We start from the raw sequence: 23273 nt of genomic DNA, 5'->3' as shown, positions 1-23273 counted from the left end.
TGTCTGTCTGTACGCTGCTTATTTCTCCATCATACACGCTTCACTCCTGTCGAGACGAGGGAGGTTTACATACGTGTAACGTAGTTAAGTGATACATTCCTCTTGGAAAAATCCCTTTCTTTCCTCGATACAGTTGAAATATTTACTTTTCTAGATATTCGGTTCCTTTCTACGTCACGTTAAAATTTTTATTGTCCATCTTGTATATTTAATGTACTTCTCTTGCTTTCATTTTAACACTTCTTATTCCAGATAATGGAAGAGATCCTAAGTTATAGTTCCTTTCAGCTCACTTTCTTTTCATAAATTGAGAGTTTTGGATGTGTAGAAGGGTCCATCTTTGACGAAAGAATTAAAAAATATATAGTTCCTCCCCTTGTTCTTGATTGCGTGTATCTTTTATCCTGAGATGAGGTCGAAAGAAAGAATTTAACGTGTAACTAACAGAGGAAAAAAATGATGCGGATAAGATGTCTGATTGACTGTCAAATAAGAAATGTCACATGCTGAGAACAGGGCATCAATGGCAAAAAAACTTCAACTTATCGCAGAAAAATTCTTTATTTTTTACATTTTTTCATCGATTTCCTTTATAATCTTCGGATATTTTATATAATAATTATCACTAAATAAAAATATATAGGTGTGTATATTTTTAATAGCATCTTCTCCACTTTGTAGCTTTTTATCTCATGATTTAATTACAAAATTAATGATTTTAGTGCTGTTTGCATATAAAAATAAGAAAAAAATTGTAGTTAATGTGTCTCATTAATTATAATTTGTCTTGTTTTTTCGATTTTTTTTTCTTTTTTATAAAGATTTTATTCGTTCTCTAACTTAATAGTGCGGTGCTAATTGTCAGGAAGTTATAGTTTAACGCAATTTGTAGACGTAAAGGAGGGATATTCCCGAATTTTTTAGGGATATTTATAAATATTAAAGAGAGAAATAAATATCGAACGATATCAAAAACAATTGCAAGATGATGGTCGGGAAGGAATGCAAAGAATTTGATTGAAACTGTATGTTTACAGGGAATATATTGATTACATTTGTCTTCTCCAAACAGTATCAAAAGCATACGATCCTAAGAGATTTCCCACTTTTTTTCCCCTTTGTAAAAAAGTATTTACTTTTATTTTCCAATCTTTTACTTGTTTGCTTAATTCCACTTCCAACAGAAAAACATTTAATACGAAAGAAGTAAAGAATTATTGGAAATTAATAAGAAAAAAAACATGGTAAAAGTCCCGACGGTGCACCAGAATCGTAGTAAAGAAACTGGAAACAAATTGAAAATCGTTAATACAGGATTAGGAATAACTATAAATCCTATTTGGGCTAGAGAGAAAGGGAGAAAGGGAGAGGGAAAGAATAACATTGACTCTGTGTTAGCAGAACAAATTGACCAATCGTTAAAACTTACAATGATTAGACTTCTTGGTTTCATGATTTTCGTCATATTTCCCCTTATCTTCCCTTTATGGTTTATTTTATTAACTCATCTTGAGCTTCTTCTAGTATCTATTCTCGTGCAAAAGTTGATATTCCTCAATTCTCTTCCTGGATGCTTATTTTTCTCATCCCTGATTCGCATCTTTGGATATAATCTATTCTCTTTTATTTCTCTCGATTCTAATGAGTTTTCTGCTATTTTTTGGTTTATTTTTGGAAGGTTTTTTTTATATTTTTTTCTGCAGTTACAGTAAATTTCTGTCCAGATTTTCTTTGGCTGAAAAATTCTCTCTTTTCTTTCGGATTCCGCCAATACTGCAAAAACTAGAATGTTTTTTTTTTCTTCCTCCAGTTTCTATGATTCGAGCAAAAATTCTTTTGCGTTCTTGCCTCTATTAGTTTCCATTCCGCTCGAATTTCTCTCTTCTATCATCTTTCTCTATGATAAAATATTAAATTTTTATAAGAGAAGATGCGTAATCATCATCCAAAGACTTGCATCTCGCTCTTCCAAAGAGTATTCCACGAACAAGTCAGATGATACTTTTAGAAGAGAAAAAATTGCCTTAATAAAAGGGAAAAGAAGTAAAATTATTTAATAAATATGTAAAAATATTTATAAAAGAGGAAATTTGATGCCCTGGAAGAATTTTCAGAAGGTGTGAGGCGATGACTTCTCATTCTCAATTGAAGTAACAAAATCTGTTTACAGCATTGGAAACAGGTGGATTGATAAGTTTAAGAAGTTGATGCATCAGGGGAATTGTTAGGCAAACAGTTAATGAAGGGAAATTTTAGTTCCGCCCGGAAGAGAGGAGGGAATGAAAGCAAAAACGTAGTTAGAAATTACAATTGAGAGAGAATGCATAGACAATAAAGGAGTGCTGCCAAATTCTGTTATACGGCAGTTATTTGTGAGTGGCTTATTGAAGAAAAAGAGAAGAAATAAGAGAAAAGAAAACTTTGTGTGAGAGTTGGAGATTTATTATCAAATACATTTGAACAAGCCATTTGACAGTTTCTGCTACGGGTTTATTGCCTATAACTTTCATTCTTTTAGGAAGAGGAAGAGAAATCTTAACTATTCTTCTTGATGGAAACTTAGAAAGCATTATTCAGTTGAGGTATAAATCTAATTTACAGCCATTTCTGGAAAAATAAAATGTTTATCGCTGAATGCTATTAATTTATTAGGTTTCTAAAGATTAAAGGATGTGGGAAAAATCGTTTATAAAGTATTATATTTCCTATAAATCCCATCCAGTTTGCGTAATATATTTCTAACAACTAATTGAAATGCTACTTTACAATTTATCTTAAGCTTCCCCTCGCGGCGTTAAAACTCAAAGGAGAAGTGGCATTTACAGGCGTTAGGCATCAATTTTAAGTTTCGCTCCCTGTACCAAATGAGTTTTACTCGAATATTTTCAACACAAACATAGTTGTTATCAATGTTTGTAGCAATCGAGAGTGTGTTTAAGTAAATAAACGACAAAATTCTACTTACCAAAAGCCATCAGGCAGCAGTGGAGAAATACTACTGTGTTGAATGCTGAAATGAAAAGACAGAAATCAATATAACTCTCCACTGTACAAGTTTTAATGTGGTTGTCGCCATGCTAACTTGCGGAACAATTGATTAAATTTATCCAAGAAAACTATACATCGAGAAAAATGAATATTTAAACCAACGAGCTGCTCATTATCATTTTAAATTCTCGCATTATAACTTTGCTTTCTCTAGACATTTATTTTGTTATAAACTTCATTTTCTCCTATTCTCTCGTTAAGTTAAATTACAGAAGCTGCTGCTAAAATATTTTATTGATTTAATTAACTCTTTTATTTTCTTTACTTACGTTTATAAAGTCTAGTTTTATAACTCGTATCTACATAGAAAACGGTCGTATCGTCTCCAGAAAGATCTCGCTAATTTAAACATTTATCAAGGGATTTTAAATATATCAGAATGTATTTCCTTAATCAATTTACTTAAATTATAAAGAAAATCATTCGCAATTTTACAATTTTCATATTTAAACAGTTAAAATAACGGCTCGAACAGCGGTTGAATTTTAATGGATTCTAATAAATCTAATTACTTTAATGGTTTATATAAATTAAATTATGTAAAATTTCCATCGTAAACTTAATATATTCTTATATTTAATAAAGTTAAGAAAAGGATTTTCCATCTTAAAAAAATAAAATAAAAAAATAAACCGAACGGAACACTATTTTTCTACACCATTATCAAAAGCAATCATATCTTCTTTGCACTTTAAAGTGACAGAAGGATTGTTATAAGGACGACTCGTGTTGACATAAAGCAGCAAAAAAAGACACACAAGTAGTACAGAGACGTCGACACACTGATCTGTGTCACCTGAATGTATCAAGAAAAGGGACAGTTCTTCCTCTTTCAATCCTCTACAGACAACTGATATCAGCTCTCTGACACTCTCACTATCATTTGCCAACGAATATATATACTTAAAAAAACAAATTTATAATATTTTTAATCCATAAATGTAACCAAATGAGGATTTACGTGAATATATATTTATTTTTTATATATATTTTTCCTGGAGGAAACTTTTTAGAATTCAAAATAAAAGTATAGCTGGAGTAGCTTTTATCGATTTTTACATTCGAAGACAGTATAAAAGACGTGAATATTTTGGTAATAAGGCCGGCAATGTGCTTTTTTATTCAATATTTTATACGATAGTCAATGTATGATTCTGTTAAAAATGTTTTACAATCGTGTAAATTTGGAGAAAATAAGATTTTTTGTGGATTAGATGAGGCAAAAATCCTCTTTATACATTGTAAAGCTTTTTCCTATTTTATAAAGTCGTGGAAAAATGTGATTTTTTACAAATTGATTCTTTTTTTATTATTCAAATTTTCCAATAGAGAACGGACGAGGTTAAACTCGGACACGTCTCTTCGGGTGTTAAAGCAATAATAATAATTTAAAGGGAAGAAAACAGTTATAATAATAATAATAATAAGAAGAAGAAGAAGAAGAAGAAGCAATTAATGCGGAGATAAGTGAGAAAACTGAAGACATTTCGAATATTTTCAAAGAGAAACTGTTGTTTTCTCTTGCAACATTTATTTTTCTCAATCTAATGTCTAGTATAGACAAGACGTCATTCAACCGTGAAAAATATCCTGTCGCCAAAATTCTCCTCCTCCTCCTCCTCTTCCTCTTCTATTTTTTTATAGGGCAGACACATTGTAAAAATTTGGTAGTGCAGAGAAAGTGGAGAGTGTTTTGCTTTAAAGGAACAATTGCCATTTGGCGTCGTTTTGGTTGTTTTACGATTCCTTCGCGTTACATCTGCCTCATTTCAACTGGACCAAAATTGAATATTTTTCTTTCTTCCCGTCCCTTTATAGCACTGTCGATAGGAGGAATTCCACGTTGCCACATTCTATTATCCTAATTGGCTTACAGACGTGGATTGTAGACGGTTTCTCAATGACTTTTTACCTGTAGGGAACTATTTCTCTAATCTGCTTTTTTCTAGGGGGGAAAAAAACAATTATTATCGTCTTCTCTACCTGTAAGGGGAATAGTCTGAATAGCTTCAACCTGTAGACCCGTCTTCTATGAAGAAAATCCTTCCCATAACTTCCGAATTCTTCTATAATTCTGTCTATCCTTATAGAAAAATAAAGGATCCCCCCTATAGGGGAGGAAAATAGTTTCGAATTTAGTATCCATTTATAAAAAATCTACTCTAAGCTGAAGGAAACGAATACTTAGATAATAGTTTCTTTAAAAACATGCCCTAATAGTCCCTATCTGTAAAGAAAGAATAGAAGAAACAGTCTAGAAGCCCTCTATTCTAACAGTAGAAGGCTTCTAACTGTATAAAAACTAGTCTCTTCTATCTTTTTTTACATTCTCCATTATAGAAAAAGGCCTTTTATCGCCCCTGTTTATAAGTAAACCTGTCTACTTATAAGGAAAATAACATAGATACATGAATGGATCCCGAAAACTTCTGTTGTTATAAGGAAAGGGCTCCCTAATTAGAAGGAAAATGAGGTGGAATGTGGTGTAGTTTTAAAGAAAACAAAGAGGACGAATACCTGTAGCCATACCTGAGGAAGCATTGTCTTTATTTTTCCATTGTATTGGTTTTAATTACATTATCCGAATTGAAGTTAGAAATTTATTCCTCTTCTCGGGTAGATAAAGAGATTGGTACAACTAGGCGTAATTGCTCGCTGAGATGTTAGGACACAGGGTTTAATTAAAACTGCCGTTAAAGAGAGTACACGGTGAATTAGGTTGGATAATACCAGTATCTATCACGCAGTGGCAGTCACGTGGTAGGACGAGAAGAAAACTTCTACCACTTTAATCTGAGAAATGAAGTTGAAATAATGAGAATTAAAGGAACTGTTGACGAGCGAGCAATTCGGATATTTAGGGATAAGAATCCTGTAGCTTCTAGTTAGACTGTTGTAAGAATTTCTGAGTAATGACTCGGATGCCGGACACTTAAGTTTGAATAAGTTTCCTGCAAAAGTCTTTAAGAAATAAACAATTGAAACTCCTATCGATTTTTTAATTTGTTACACGAAGATATTCTACGTATAATTCTCCTTTTTGTATATAAGAAGGCGAGTTTTATGCGGGCGCTAATGCACTTCAACTTGGATTATCTAGTTATCGACTAATTAGTCATTAGAGATGTTTTTACTCCCTTCTCAATTTCGCTCGACTTTATTTTATATGAATCATTAATCCTTTGAGCTTAAAATTTTCTCTAGTCGTTGTCATCAAAATATCAAATGGATAATTGCTGAAGGATTTAAAAAATTAATTTTTGCCAAGAAAATCGATTTGCAGTATTCTAAACGAAGGAAATTTAATTAGCATCTCGCAGCAGCTCGATTTTTAAAGCGCATTCCTAAATTATCTTATTAATGTAAGACTTTTTTGTATAATATCTATCATTGTAAAATGGATTCTTACTTCACATCTACAAGATTTTCTGGGTGAAATCCTTAATTTATCAGTAAAAATCTCGATTTATCCCCGTTATCCTTTAAGGAAGTGATTGTTGGAAAGACGTTTACGCTTTACAATTTTTGACGAAATCATCTTTACGGACGTTTTATTGGCCCTATTTTAGGCTAAGAAAATTCACTCCACGTAGAATAACTATGAATAACAAGCGTATAACAAAACACAAGCCAAAGTAGCCTACAGTATTGGCCATATTCTTGGTCTTATCGCCTTTTCGGTCGTTTGCGGAACAAAGGACACAATTTCTCTAACATGGAGATAAATGGATTTCAATCTATCATAGTCAAACAACTAACTAGAATCTTTAGTTTGAGAATAAAGGTCGCATTGCCAAGTCACCGTATCGTCCCGAATGTTTCCTATTGATCAACACGCATCGGGTCATTACTGACCACTTTTTCGGGGTCACATTCGCCCAAATGGTTAATTAATAAACCCTAGAAGGGATGCAGAAAATCCCCAAATCATCAGGGAATCTTAATAGGAAAGATGGTGAAGAGGATTGATGAATGTTATTGAATTTAAACTTAGTGGATGGATGGAAGGCGACACATCATTTACTGTTGACAGGAGGGAGAGAAAAAATGAGGAAAAATATCAATCAGTCAGGGAAGTAAGTAGGCAGTGTATCAAGCAGTTTCGATTGGCAGACCACAAATAAGAAGGCCAGTAGATAAACACAAACAGTGACATCTGTAATAACACTGTCGCCAGCTATTACTTCACGTGTCAGACCGAGAAACCATTACACAGAACATCATTAATCGACTTATTAAGGCCATCATGAGATAAGCAACACTCATTATTATACTTAATATCTTTACACAAGGGAGAGGATGCGATGAATGACTCACGTCATTTCCACCAATACACTTCATTTTTATCAATGCCAAAAAAATAGGCAAGGGGGCGAAAAACTTAATTCAAAAATCCCCCTACGGAGAATATTTTTATAAATTGGTCCAAGATTTAACAAATATATAAGCATCTCGTTCGGAAACTTAGGCTAAAAAATAAAGTGTTGTATCCTTGAAAAATTCCTTTTTTTCCCTCCCCTACACGATTTTTTCTCTTCTTTTCCTAGGAGATAGTATCTAATGTCCTTAAGTCTATTTTTTAAGTTTGCTTCTGATCGTCAAATTGCCCGTAAAACAATATTAAATCCCTTCTATCTACTAAAGCATGTAGAACTACCATAATTGAAGTCAGGATTGTTCGATACACTTGGCTATGTATCTTGCATTCTCCCTACGGAATTGAAAACAGGATAAGTTGAATTGATATAGGGAAAAAAATGAACGAAAGAAACGGGAGGGGAGGGAAATAAATTTGATTTCGAATATGATTCATTTTTTCCCTCTTCCTTCCTTTTTTTTCAATTAATTCCCTTCCTATTTTTAACTGGTATAAGACAATTATTTGGATAATTAGTAGTGTAATTGCCTATAAATTGTCGTAAGAGTTTGGGTTTTTTCAACCAGAAATCGATGGAAACGAGGGAAATTTCCTTGTTTTTACTCGTTTATTAGGTTAAATATTATGTTAATTATAATTGTAATTGAATCTATTTATCGTAGGATTCTTAAACGAGAGTTAAAAAATCGCTCCTCTACTCTTTTAATTGATTTCTTAAGTTAATTATTAGGTTAATTAGATTCAATTATGCATCTAATTAACCTGATAGTCAGTGTTTTTGAGTTAAGAAACGAGAAGAAAGTATAAAGGAAGCGATTCTCTAAATGTTCTTCCATCTCTCAGGCCAACTATTGTGATAATTTCGAGCATAATTGCTCCCGTTTATCCTAAATTTCAACAAATATCTGTTAAGGGAGTTAAGGAACGAGAGAAACTTCCACATCTTCGTCTAACTATCAGGGCGATTAGAGTTATAATTGCATTTATAAACCGAGAAAATTAAATAAATTTAATTGTAAACGCCATCCAATCTCCAGCATCTTTACGATTGTCGCGGGAATTTAAAAGTTTTCATGCAAATTATGATCAAAATCTCCGAGAAAAAATAATTAAACGGCAAGATTTAATCGAATCTATATTCTAAATAATGTAAATTTAACGATTAGCATTTAAAAAGGAATTCAAAAAGAAGCTTTTAATCCGAATCTATTAATTTGTTTAGACTATTTAAACAAGTTAAAACAATGAGCGAGTTTAGAAAAAAAAGGAAGAAGAGGAGGAGGAGGAGGAGGAGGAGGAAGGAGGAGGATGAAGAACGAAATGGAGACGTCGGTTTAGAAGAGAATAAATCTGTTGGCGAGGTGGTTGAGGAAACAGAAGAAGCAAACCATTAAGGTTAATTCATTGTTTTATTTGCTCATTGATTTTCTCGGATGGATAAACGAGTTGTATCGATTGATTAATTGATTACTTTGTTAGAGTTCGATTGCTAGTTGTGATTTCCTATCGTTAAGAGACTTTCCTCCTCTAGAAAAGTGCACAGTAAGTTATTATTTAATTTTATTTGGATTAGAAGAAAGAATTCGACATATGCACGGGAGTGGGGAATAAATTCCAATTCGGAATAATAGGAAAAAAAAGCCACCAAATAAACCAACCATTATGTTTAATCGAGCGACAAAGCTTAAGTTTTCTTTCGAGTCCGAAAAAGTTTTCATCATTTCTGTTCTGTTAAAGGAAACGGTAAAGTTCTCGTGGCATTTTTTATATTTTCCCCTTTTATATCTTAAAGAATGACGTCACTAATCGATACCCCTCCTTTATTGCCTGTCATTATTTATCGTTGTTATCCTCTTAGGTTATTACCATACCTCGCAGGGGAAAAGAACATCATTTTCTAGTGTTTTCGGATGGCAATACAATTAAAAACAATAAAAAAAATTGTTCAAAATTAAATATTTTATCCTCCGAGCATCCCACTAGTCTTTAAGTCTCCATACTTTACTGAACAGAGAGATGATACCCGGATATTTTTCCAGATTTAAACGGGATTATTACATGTAAAAAATGGATAAAATTTTTCTTATTTAAATTGTTATAAAGATTATTATACAGGACAAAACGAATTAAATCGATAGATTAAACAATTTCTTTTATAATTTTCCAGATAGACAGAGAATCTTATCTGAGGTTGGAGCATCTAACAGATGTTAAATTAAACAAACCGCCCACCAAACTAAGCCATCAAAGAATAAAATGTAGAACTGTACTTACAAGCATTGTGTGGGACGTTTATGTACTTTTTCTAGCTTTACTGCCTTGGAGAAAAGGAAGAAAGAAGAGGAAGAAACATTCTAGACTTGTATCTGTCTCCAACTTCCCCTTACATAAACTAGCATTGTATAAACAGAAACGGATTCAGAAGTATATATTTGATGGGGAGTGCATCAATATGGATTGACTTTTTCCCCGCTTGGACCCGGAATTTACACTATTAGAAAAGAAACACGCCGTTTCTCGTGGTGTAGAGCGATGGAGGAAGAAAAAAAAAGCCACCGCTTCATCCCCCAAACTCTTGGTATATAACGAAGAATTGAATGCGGCAGGATCGAACAAACATCAATCATTTGTCGAAATTTTATTTAAAAGTCTTATAAAAAAGATCCACACACTTAATTCTACGTCAAAAATTACATCATCTGGACGAGATTCAAGGATTTCCCTTCTTGGAAATACGCAAGAAAGTGCGAAGCTATTGTTAAAGAAATTAAATTGTCGTCACAACAATAAACTAAATTGAAAATTTGCGAATTGTTCTTATAACTTCCGGAGAAAAGATCATGCTTAAAAAGTTAGAATTAGCGCAACTGAAAGAGGAGTACGAATTATCATACATCTCGAAAATCAATAATGGCTACAGATCAGATGTATACAGCATGTGGGATTATAGGAGACAGCATTCGATCGCTGTAAAGATACCAAATTCACCAGGAGACGAGGTTCCTGCTGATTATTGGTCAAACATTCATCACTCGAACGTTATACCGTTATACGAAATAGCAGAATTGAAGGATGGAAAGACTGCTTACGTCATGCCGCTCTATGACACCACACTGGAAAAGGAAGTCATGTCGCGTAATTTCCAGCGTAATTCTCTAAGTTTCGCATTAGCCAAGAAGTGGATTTACGAAACTTTATGCGGATTGACAGAAATACACTCTCAGGGTTTGTGCCACTTAAATTTAAGACCGGAAAATATCGTTTTAACCCTCGGAAAATCGGCCAGATTGGGTGGTTTATCCATGCTGAAGAAGAACAATGCGGATGCTACAACTAAGCTCATGATAAGCCCATTGTATGCTCCTCCAGAATTTTGGGATAAAAGTGAAACGACGGGAGCACAATTAGATCTTTGGGCTTTCGGGATCGTTACTTTAGAAACGTTACTTGGGAGGACATTCCGTAGAAAGTTGTTTTCTAAGTCGGACGTCATTAACCGTGGAATTAATGGATACAGAATATGGAACGATCACGTTCGGCCATTTCTGAAAAAAATAAGACATAAAAATTATTTTAAAAGTCTTTTAAAGAAAGCTCATCCCGTCGCTTCTCTTATGGACAGTGAAGTAGAATCTGCGTGGAAATTTGTACATTATTTTCTAAGAGATGATCCAAGTCGGAGGCTGAAGGCTACTACAGTCTTTACAGATGAATTCCTGTGGCCTTTTAATAATCAGGAATTACACGGCGATGGAGAACTTCGCCTTTCGATTTCTTTAGAAAGTAAGCCTAATTATCACTTAGAAAACATTACATTTTATAGGATTTTTTAAGGATTAATTGATTAATAAGTCGTTTAACTTACAGGTCTCGCCTCTCGTCGTCTAATCACTGACGAAATTCGTTACACTAGAAGCGACAGTAAAGTTAAATTCAGCAAAAGAAGACAATTTAATTAACTTGTAAGGTCGATTTTAATAAATAATAAATTTCCTTTAACTTCCGTTCGAATATACGCGTAAATCTTTAATTTTTAAATGAATTTCGATCTTAAACAAGCAAAAAACAATCGATGTATGTATTCATAAAGACATAAATTATCCAAATGCGTGCGTTAGATCATTCGATTCTTTATATGTAAGACCATAAAAATCTTTAACTTGTTTCATTTGGGGGATTATTTGGATTGTTTCTGTTCACGGGTATCGAACTAATGACGACACACAACCGCAGTTATGAAAGGAATTGGACCATGTGGTGATAGAGTTATTGTCATTGTTCAAACATGTATGAAGAGAACTAACAGCTGATATATTTATGTGATTATGAGAAATAAAATAAATCAAAGAAGGGATGCTGCCCATTCGAATAATCATCTTTTATCCTCTGCTCCCGGGATGCGGAAGAAAGTAAACTTCATGGCTCCTTTTCCAAATGATTTTTATGATGTAAAAATGAAGAAGAAGAGTAATATTATTATTGTGGAAACAGTAAAGAATGCATCTATAAATAGTAAAAAATAAATAAATTACAAGAAACAGATCATCCCCTCGAGCTCTGTGGAGAAAAATTCGAATAAAGATTTGATTAGAAGAGTTAAAAATACCTTTATAAATAGTCATTCTTCTGTGTAAAATGCCTTTAAAATATAATAAATGGCAGCTAAAGGCTATATTTTTGTATAACTGAAGCTAATTTCTCCTTTAAAAAAAGGTAAATTAAAGCCATACAAAGAAGAGTTTTAGAGACGAAATATCGACTGGAGTTTCTAAAATAGTATCAAAATTTATTGTTTATCCATTCGAAAACGTGGAAAAATATTTTATAAACATTTTATTTTCATAAAAGATATATCTAGAAACATTGTAAACATTATATTCAACTGTATACTGTAAAGTGTCTTTTGACCCTTATCCAATGCACGAACATACGAAGATTTAAAGTCAACTTTGCGACAGAATTCATTTTTAGTTTGTTCAGTCGACAGCAAAAACTCTTGGATTTGGTAGAAACGTTTGCTTTCCACCTGGAAACAGAAGCAAATTCTTACTCAGCCTCCAACAATCCTCCACATCCTCCTCATCTTCCGAACTCTTTACGTGTAAATCTGTTGGTTAAGGGCGTTTCTTTCCATCATTTTGGCTCTGTAGAAAGATATCTAATGCTTTCTAGAATAAAATATATAAAAAATAAACATCCTATTCCATAAAAATTTAAAGAAATATGCAAATTTATTAGATTTGAATATGGAGAAAAACAGTTTACAAAAATGCAATTTATATATTTGGGATTTTCTCGATGGATATTTCGAATCGATAATGAAAATGAGACGAGAAAAATTCGATATTTCAAACTAATTTTTATTTATTCATTTATTTATTTATTTTTCTCCTGAACGAAACGGCAAGAATGATGAGAATAAATTATCGAAATTTTCCAAAGCGACGTTCGCAACGCAACGTTCGCGTGATTATTCAATATGGCGTCGTTACTGATGTAGATGAAGTCTTTATTAAATCAAAATTCGTGATTTATTTTTCGCACTTAATTAAAAATTATTTTAAATTAAGATTTAGGTCATTTATTATTATTTTTTGAGCATTTGGCCATTTAAAATTATAAACATTTGCTTATTTTATAGGAGGAGAGATAGAAGGAAGATAAGGATCAGATTTGGAAAAAATATATATATTATATATTAACAAAAGTCGAAGATTGGCAAATTATCACAATTGGAAAATATCCAAAAACTATTAAATACAAAAGGGCAAGAGGAATATACAAATTTCCTTGTCACTAAACTCCGCCCAATATCACCATAATCCCTTATTTTACAAGCGAAAACCCAAAAATTCTCAATAATTGGAGAGGATCCAAAGGGAAAACAAATTGAATATATATTTTAAAACATATATAAATCTCGATATTATTTAAATTTATATTTAAAAATATATATATATATATATATAATCATTTTTATACATTATAGTCTCTTGTACTGTACATGAGAGATTTTAAACGCGCGACTATTCAACATGGCGCCCGTTACAGATGCAAATTACGTCCTTATTAATCAAAGTTTAAATTTAATTACTAACACGTATACAATTAACTTAATTTTCGTATTTAACCCACTAAATAAGTTAACACGAGCGAGAAAAAATAGGATTTAATGCCAAAAGACCCGCGAAAATAATTAATAAACACAAAGAAGAGGAGAAGGAGGATGGGGAGGAGGAGGAGAATACCACAGTTTCCATTGGAAAAAAAGATGTGAATATTAAAGGATTATTTTCTCCTTAAGGGGTGTGAAGAGTTACAAGAAAAGGAGACAAATTTACTGAAGTCGAGTAACAGTTTTGGCAAGAAACCAAAATGAAATTGATTTTGGGATAAACAAGGAGCTGATTGCTTTTGTTATATTAATGTCACTTTTGCTTTATCAATAAAACGAAGTTTCGTAATTATCATGGAGTCTCCGAGGTAAAAAGGCCAGTTTGCAAAATTAAGCCAACTTTTCCAATGATTCTAAGCATTTTACATTTATTCTAGAAGAATAAATGACTCGTGTAAGAGCTTGGGATGCTTCACCTATTATTAAAAAAAAAACTCTACTTTTATCACTTTTTTATGTAATTTCTCTGATTAAATTGGTCCTGCGGCTGAGTTTTTTAAAATATATTTAACCATTAAAATTGTCACTTATATGTTTTAAAGTAAATATATATGTTTATCGTCATATTAACTAGCTTAGAAATTAGTTTTTTGTTTCCTTTTTTGTTCAGAAGCATCCTTTAGAGCTTTCCTAAATTGCTTTTAATTTAAAAGTTTGATATGATTCAGTTAGAAAAACCCTTTCTAGATTTTTATGGAAGCGGAGAGATGAGAATTAGATCCAATTGGATGCTGTGGAATTCATCTTGCCTCATCACTGATCACTTTTATCCACTCCATCACTGATGGAGAAGAAATTATGATAAAAAATTAAGTATTCGTGCGTTAATTTTTTTAAATAAAATTCTTATTTTTATGAAAAATCTCAAAGACGGACGAATAGACGGATGAAGAGAGTCGATACAGGGTTTTAACTTTCTGACTCGTTTTCTGTGAAATCTTCCAGACAGACACACAGACGGTTTGATTGAGTATAAAAGTCGAAATATATAGCTTATATTTTTCTTGGAATTTTACAGATAAACAAAGAGACTTTTCACTTTCAGAAGATGATGATGTTTAGGGATGCTGAAGAGAAAAATGAGAATGCAATTTTATATAGCATTCTGGATATAACATATTATATATCATATCCAACACAACCAGCAAAAATTCCAATTCTTAGTTTAATTAGTGAGAAATCTTACGGACAGACATCTTAACAGACCGATAAAACTATTTTTTACATTCATTTATTTTTCCTCTCGGTATACATTTATCTACATCTTCTCAGCATCCCTGAGCATCATCGTCACTTTCAGAAAAGAAAAATTGAAATTTCGAAGCCACTTCCGTATCCGTTCGTTTGTCCGTCCTCAAGACGAGAACTATAAAGTCGAAAACTATATTTTTTCACGTTTATTTTATCAGTCAATTCCGATGTCTGTCCGTCCGATTTGAATGCAAACTGTCGAAATTCTATTGTTATATTGGTGTGTTTAGACGCTATTTTCGTAAATAATTCAAATATTAAATTAATAGAGACACATTCTATTGTCAATAATCGAGATAATGGTGTATTTAAAGCGACAATTTATATTTAATCACAATCAAACACGTACCGTTTAATTAAATATTTTTAAGTCTCTGTCAATAATTTGTAATTATCTTTTATTTGTTCTGGAAACGAGAATTGTCAATCAAACTTCAATATATATATATATATATATATATATTTTTTTTACTTAAAATTTTATAGAAATTCTATAAATTTGACAACTTGTTCCAATATCGATCCTTCCTTCGTCTCGATATTGTTAAGTTTCCATGAAACAGTAAAAGATTGTTTTAAAAAAAACAACGAATTTTTTCAAATTTATTAATTAAATTATTTAAAAATTTACCCCAAATATAATAAATTATCAAATAAAAATTAAATTAAAATTTGCATCATTTACACGAAGCTCCAACATCCTGCTAACAAGTGACTTTAATGTTATATTTTATCTTTAAAAAAAATGGTTAAAATAGTTAAAAATAAGCAAAAAAAATCTTATTTTTTCCCCCAAAAAATATTTAAATTTGAAATTTGTAAGCTTAAAAACCCCATTTTTTACTTCCAAATTGTAATATTTAGACATTTATTATCAACTTCGTGTCTTTATACCTGGATTAGACTCGGGATGAGGATGCTGGGGATAATTTTTAAATATCTTAAAATTGTATAAACTTGATAATTTATTATTTTAATTTAAATTAATTTGATTTTAATGCTCCTTGGAGTATACATTAAGGGATTTTATGTTGCTTTTATTATCATTGCTTCTTGCTGCTCCGGATGAGGACAACTTCTCACAATTCATTTATAACAGACTTAATCAAATATTATCATTATGGACTGATGTAAGAATATTGAAGCTAACAACGTATCATTTATCATACGAAATGTGTGGATGTTAAATGCGAAAATTTGGCTGTCTTAAGAGCAATTTTATTTATGTTTTATATAAGATTAAATCTGAGTTTTACGAGGTGATAATCTGAGTTTTTGGATAATTCTACAACTCTAGCTTTTTAGTTCTCGAGAAATTAGGCGGATATACAAACAGACAGACAAATCCAATATAAATTTTAAATTTATAACTCTTATATTGTAAGATACGTACATTTTTATGCTTGGTATAGTGAGAAGTTTAAGCAAATGGCAATGAGAACTTAAGCAAGAAGGCGGTTTGATAATTAAAATTTTAAAATTATGCAATAATTAGACAGAAGAATACAGAATTTAGAACTTTTATTTATTTTATTTTCTAAGAAAGATAAGCGTTTATGCTTAGGAAAGGTCACATAATTGGAGATGCAATTCGTGCAGCCTCTAAATTGACGAGAAATTATATAACTGACAGGCAAACAGACGTACAAATTGAAGACAGAAGCGGTGATATAGTGAAATTTAACAATTAAGAAGGCCGGGAAGATAGCTGAAATGGTTAAGCATCAATTTTAAAAGCCAAGAAGGAAGTAGGTATGCGAAGAATTTGAAAATCGCTCCAGATGGATGACGATAGTAAATTTGAATTTGTCATCAAAACTTATTCAAAACCTCAAATATTCAATTATTGGAAATATATTTTGGTAACTAAATATTTATAAATGTAACATAATTATTCTCCCAATTAAATTGCTTTGTCAATCACCAACACGTGTTACACATCGCCCCTACCAGGTCGGATCTGGATGTAAATGGCCAAACCGCCAAATTATAAGGAGACAATTTTCATTTTTAAAAAGTAATTTGCGGAAAATCCTGCCATTTTTTCCCTTTTTTGAGTGATCCTCCCTGTTTTCGTATGCATATTTGATTTAAAATATTCACACGTGGGTAGAGACATTTTAATGACGTCTACGTTTGTTATTACATAAAATCGTGTCCCGTCCGTCTGTAGGTGCGTACACGTGTCAATCAGTCGAACCGTTTTGGCAGTAAGAGGTGTAAATAATCAACAAACAATAGTTTATCCATAAGGAAACTTGTCTGCAACAAACTTTTGAGTGTCGAGTCATTAATCACTCTTGCGTATGTGTCAGATACAACGCGTGTTGTGCCAATCTTTGTTATTCTTTCTTAAAGAAGAAATTACACCTTACGAATTTTAAATTGAAATAAAGCAATTATCTTTTATACAATAAGTTCTATCATTCATTCTGATAAATCTATCAACCGCGAATGTTTGCTGATAAAAGAAATATGCCTCAATAGAGAGAGAGAGAGTTCTAACGTTAATGATTCCATCATTCTCCAGAGATGTTTGCTAGTTTACTCGCATAAAAAACTATTTTTCTATAAATAAAACTAATGAGACAGTTCTGTAAAGTAAATTAACGAATTAAGCTTGTAAAAGTGGTTAGAATTTAAGTTTTCCAGGCGAATTAAGATGGTGAATGCAAGAAGATAACCGGGAGCATCAGTAAGAGAAACGAGCTTCCCTTAAGAAGCAAATTCAATATATATGTATTTGGAGTGAGTCAAGAAGTAAAATTGATGTTGGTTGGTTTAGAGATCTTCTCAGACTTCTTCTAATTCGTTTTCTGCAATCGACAAGTTAAGAAACTATGAAGTTAACATGGGCCGACACAGCATTCGTCTTCCAACTACTAAACACGCACTTGGAATTCTTCAGCTATCACGCTGGATCGAGAGTTCTTAATCTCAAGCCAGGGTTCAATAACCGACCGAGAAAGTCATTTGGTTGAGGTGGATAGGGCTGTCTCGGCTTTTTCCACTCAAATCTTAGGATCGATGGTCACGTGAACGAAACGAAAATCACCAAGAGCTAAGAAGAAAGTTGAGGAAAAGCTGATACCAAAATGCCAAAAATTCTCAAATTTCTAGTTTTATCTCACGTTTCTTCTTCCTTTTTTATACGGTATTTACAAAAATTATTGGATATTCAAATGATACGTTCGAAAGAATCCAGTTTTGTGTTATTCAATGATTCTTTACATGATCCATTTCGATTGGAAAGTCTGTATTGAGAATGAGAATGATCCCCAGAGTTGGAAGAAATGAGCCTATCTTTTATCGATGCTTTGGTAACTCTCCCCCTATGCAAGATGCAAAGAGATGGAAACAAATTTTCTCAGTCGCTATAAGATTATTTTTATTCCTCCCAAATATCCCCAATAACTCGAAAATAAAACAAAATTTCCTTTTGAAAAATTTTGCTTTTTCTTTCGTTAAAAATGTCCTCATTCTGATGGCTTTCTTCTCTTTAATTATTGCCAAAAACTTTCTCCTCTCAGATGATAAAATACTTCTCTTCTTCTTCTTCCTCCTCCTCCTCTTCTTCTAACGATATCATTAAATACTACTAATTATTCCGGATCTCCGGCCTGTATATTGGAGAAAATATTTTTAAATGGTTTCCTAGGAAAGAATCGAAGTATTTTTATATCGAAATTATGCAAGAGATTTATTTAAATAATAAAAATTGAATGAAGAATTCCAAAATAGTTAAACATTCCAATGATAAGCTTTTATTCAGCATCCTCTAATAAAACTTGATGAACCATTAAAATAATGTATTTAAAATAAAAAAAGTTATACAAAATATTTATAATTATATTACGGAATTTTTTAAATTATTCTTTAAATTTATCTTTAAAAGTAATTTAGTATTTTTAAACTTGGAAAAAAATTCATTTTTTTTCCAAGTTTAAGCCACGAGAACTAGGCCAGTAATGGCGATGAATTAGTAAGAGAAAGTCGATTTTTTTAATGCATAGAACTCAATTTTTTTATTATATATATATAAATAACTTAATTTAGATTAAATTATTTTCATCATTTTCTCGTAATCAATTTATAGAAATTTTTTATTCAGCCTCCAACATCATCCAGAAGCAGAGAATCAAGGAAATATATGTGAAGAGATAACGGCATAAGGAACTAATTACATAAATTACGCCTTTATAGAATCTTTATCTGGCAAAATCTATATTAATAAAAAGTTAAGATGGATGACACACAGATGACGCAATGAAACTTTTGGCTTTATCCGTGTCTAATGATGTTACAAAATGTCATTAAGTTCCATTAAGTAATCCATAAGTTGCATTCATCACTTTTTACTCGAAAAAAAACATTTTTTCTCCTCTTTTTTTTTAAAAAAAATTTCATTGAATGGTAAAAATCTAAATTAGAATTAGCCTGGAAGACCCATTCCTTAATTATTCTCAATGGCATAACTTAAAATGAACTCCTATTATCCGGGCGAACATTACTTAGTAAAATTGGCAAGGGTCTTTACATTAAGCGAAACCATTTAACACACATTCCTATCCGTTCATTAATTGTTTAAACGTAATTTTTAACATGGAAACAAATATAATAAATGCCAACAAACTCTTGGATCTCGTAGAATGGAAGGTAGAGTAACTCCTTTTGTTAATATAATTACTCCATTAATTATGTTTCTAGAGTGATTTTTACGCATTTTACTAAAACTTATTCTTCTGTTACGCTTCATTAACCGTCAATGAAGTTTTTTAAGCGAAATTCTGTTACGTTTATCTGACCGAAATCCTAATGATCTCGTGGTATTAATTATCATTGTGTCATGTTCCATTAAACATGGCATTATTGCTGAAATATCAACGTTTGTTACGCTTATTAGTCGTGCCTTTTTTACGTAGAAAAACACGCCATTTTATTCCTTTAATGTATACGAATGGTTTCACCTATATAATGAACATCGATGTAACGTTACGCTACGTTCGAGTAAACAATCCACTCCACCTAATTCTCTTACAATCTACGAGATGATGCAGATAACTGTTAACAATCTACACGTATTTACACAATTATACCAGTGACGATAAGACGTATACTGAGGCAGAATTCTACAGTAAATTGCTTTATTAAAATATTTTTATTTAATTGGATTTTATTCCAATTTATCTATACGTGTTTGTAAGTTTGTTCTTCAATCGATAAATCGACATTGTCGAGTTTTATTAATCGAATTTGCTTAACAATCATCCGAATCTGCGTGTAAGATATAATTGAAGATGTTGGTGAGATGCTGGATGAGGCGACAAGAGCATCCTTCTCCTCCTCTTTCTCCTTCTCCTCCTTCTCTGATCCTTGTTAGAGTTTGATTTTCAGCTTCTAAACTTTATCATTTTCTAAATTATTGAAAAAGTTTAAGAATTCCACCTAAATATTTTGAATAATTTATATATTTATTTTTTTTCTATATTGATTTCTAGCTTATCTCTATCTGTAAACATCACTATTTATCAAGAGAAATTAAATTCGCGCTTTAGTAAACAACATATAAGTGCGATTTATAATATTTTTATGATAAAATAGTGCATTATCTGAATACTTTTTTAATAGTTAATATACTGAAGTTATAAATTACGCCCGTCTGATGCACGTAAACAAGTTACGCGACGCGACGCGTTGCGCCTTGTAAATTAATTTATTTTAAACGAGGAAAAAAATGGGAATTTAACGCTGTAAATTACGGGAAAAAAGGCGTTAAATTAGAAATTTTAACAAGATTAGCCCAACTTTGTAGCAAAAATTTAAAAATATTTTAAAAAACTCGACTTCCAGACGTTCCCTTCCTTAATTTATTAACGAAGTAACACTTTTTAATGTAAAGATCAAAGGTTTTTATCTTAATAAAATTAAATGTAAATGATTTTAATGGAAGAAGATTTGAAATTCAAATGTAGAAAAATTCTTTTTATGACTTGACTAATTCGGTTTTGGCCACCGGAAATTCCTTCATATATTTATTTTTATTTTTATCAAAAACAATTTCCGAGTTTAGTTTTTAAGATTATTTAAACGACGTCTTAAAAGGGATTTGTTTTCATTAACTTTAAAGTGGAGATGTTGCAAATATGAATAATCTTTCTACAGTTTTGTTCTGAATATACGAAAGTTTGCGCGAATTTTTAAGTAAATAATTCTCATTAAGAGCCGAAAGTTTTTGGTTTACTAACTCTCATCCGTGATTAGATATGGAAGGATTTGTGGGGATAAAAGTCCCAAAATTTCATTCTTTTAATGATAAAAAAATCCTCCATAAACCCCAAAACCGCATACTTACAGCGCTTACTCCTCGTCTTCCTACCTAAAAAGCCCCATAACTTTCAAAACATCATTCTTACAGTGTTTACTCCACATTCTTCTCCTACAAAACACCACAGTTAAATGAATAATTTACAAGAACACCCTCACTCTTACGTCCCTTCTCTCCACACTCCCGTTCTCACACACCTCTCAATAAGTATAGTACTTTCACATAATTTTCAGAGACGATAACACGTCTCAAAGCGTAATTTAAAAGTGTTATTACATGCCAGATATTAATAAAACTAGCAATAAAACTTGACCTACGACACTGACTTCCCTTAGAGAATACAGCTTACACCTTTTATATTATCACGCTAATTTATTTACGAGTATTTATCATTTGGAGTAAGATATCGGAAAATTATAATCATTAGAGCCGAGGAGTGCAGGTTTTGGAACAGCTGGAGCAGGGATGCTGCTTAGTGTCAAGGGGTAAATGTCGACAGGACACTACGTCAACCACGATAAGGCCATTCTATGTACAATCAGGGGGAGATTAAGTACTAATAAATGAACATGACTGTAGATAATACCGAAACCTCTAAGGTATCAAGTGGTGTTAACTGGTATATGTGATGCTGCAATTCAGATACAGTTGTTACTCAACTGAATTGTAAATGGTTACTAAATATTTTATGGCTTAATCTGCTCCCCTGTAAGATTTCCGTGAATTATTATTCTACAATCTACTCCAGACTTTTATTTAGATTTTATCGTTAACTCGATCACGACGTTGAATTTAAGATATTTATTTCTTGAAGCGAGGGATAACAATTTACTCTGCCGTTTAGATTAGGGATTTAATAATCTTGGGGATTTTTCCAGGGGATATTTATACGGTTTCCTTAAATTTAACCGGAATTATTGGGGTGTTTTAAAGATATCCCTTGTTTGTTTTACGGAAAATACGCGAAAGTATACGTTTTTTGACGTCAAAAATCAAATAATTGTTTTAGGGATTTTTCGAGGAAATATTTAAGGAATTTCTTTAAAATTAATGGATGTAATTGTTGTTAGAGGATATTTATGTTATATATATATATATATATATATTTAAAAACTTTCTTGTTTATTTTATAGAATATTGCAGAAAATGCACGAAAACACATTTGAAGCGTAAAAAAAATCGCATTATTTTAGGGAATTTACGAGGGAATATTCACGAAATTTCCTTAAATTTAATGGAAGTAATTGCGCTGTAAAGGGACATTTTTGTGTATATTTTCCAAAAAAAATCCTTGTTTATTTTACAGAAAGTTGCAGAAAATATATTTGAAAACGTCAAAAAATCACATTTCTCCCGACTGTGAAGCGAGTTTAAGAAAAGTTATTTTAGAAGAATTTTTGAAGCTATTTTACCAGATTGAGTTCTACTTATATTTTAAAAGATGTCATCTCGAAAGATTTTATAAATTCCCCTTTAGAAAAGTCAAACTGTAATGGCGATTTTCTTGCAATAAAATCACCATTATCATCTTTTTAACTTTTACAGAAACTAGTTTTTACATATTTAGGTAAATTATCCTTAAAAAATTTTCTTAATAATCTTTGTTCTACTGACATTAGCCAAATACTTTATCTTCTGCACAGGACATTATCTTCAGAAGGAAAAAAAAGAAACAGGAAATAATCCTATAAAATTCCTAGAATAAATAAAACATTAAAGATAATTTCACAGTCATAGAAACTGCGTTATCTTCGCTTTGTAAAATTATCACAAGTCGTTTTAGTCGTTTTTTTAGGGAAATTATCTTAATTATTTCCCTTCCAAATATCGTGAAAACGTTTCATTTGTTCCCTAAACATTTACTGTTGGCAGGAAATGTTTATCTTTAATGGTGTACTTTGTTTTTAGGACATTATCTCAATATTGTCCTGAATAAATACTCCAGTAAAGTTCTCGAAATAAATAAAACATTTAATACATTTTCCCTCCAAAATAAATGATAATTTCCGCAACTTAAGAGCATTTCCACTCGTTTTTTTCCTTTTTTTTCCCTCTTACAACCGATGGGGATTTATCCTTGAAATTTTATTCTTGTA

General features: G+C 31.6%; 2 protein-coding genes across 2 annotated transcripts in view; one reads left to right on the top strand and one right to left on the bottom strand.

The window, feature by feature from the left end:
* Positions 1 to 23273, bottom strand: part of LOC136982904 (neuropilin and tolloid-like protein 2) — a 52413-nt gene that overhangs the window by 11483 nt on the left and 17657 nt on the right. The window contains exon 2 of the mRNA XM_067279466.1: positions 2966 to 3010. Within this exon, the coding sequence (XP_067135567.1) occupies positions 2966 to 3010 (45 nt within the window). The remainder of the gene's footprint in view (positions 1 to 2965; positions 3011 to 23273) is intronic.
* On the top strand, positions 10137 to 11397 carry LOC136982944 (mitogen-activated protein kinase 13-like). Its single transcript, XM_067279521.1, has 2 exons — positions 10137 to 11209; positions 11294 to 11397. Exons 1-2 carry the CDS (start codon positions 10267 to 10269, stop codon positions 11383 to 11385), a joined length of 1035 nt encoding a protein of 344 aa, XP_067135622.1. The 5' UTR covers positions 10137 to 10266; the 3' UTR covers positions 11386 to 11397.

This window comes from Centruroides vittatus, unplaced genomic scaffold (genome assembly GCF_030686945.1).
Source record: "Centruroides vittatus isolate TY-2023 unplaced genomic scaffold, ASM3068694v2 contig_874, whole genome shotgun sequence".
NCBI lineage: Eukaryota > Metazoa > Arthropoda > Arachnida > Scorpiones > Buthidae > Centruroides > Centruroides vittatus.
The sequence above is the reverse complement of the archived record's forward strand: the minus strand, read 5'-3'. Positions and strand labels throughout refer to the sequence as shown.

Coding starts and splice junctions, on each gene's coding strand:
- LOC136982944 (XM_067279521.1), top strand. CDS start 10,267: ATGCTTAAAAAGTTAGAATTAGCGCAACTGAAAGAGGAGTACGAATTA. Junction 11,210..11,293: donor CCTTTCGATTTCTTTAGAAA/GTAAGCCTAATT, acceptor TTTAACTTACAG/GTCTCGCCTCTCGTCGTCTA.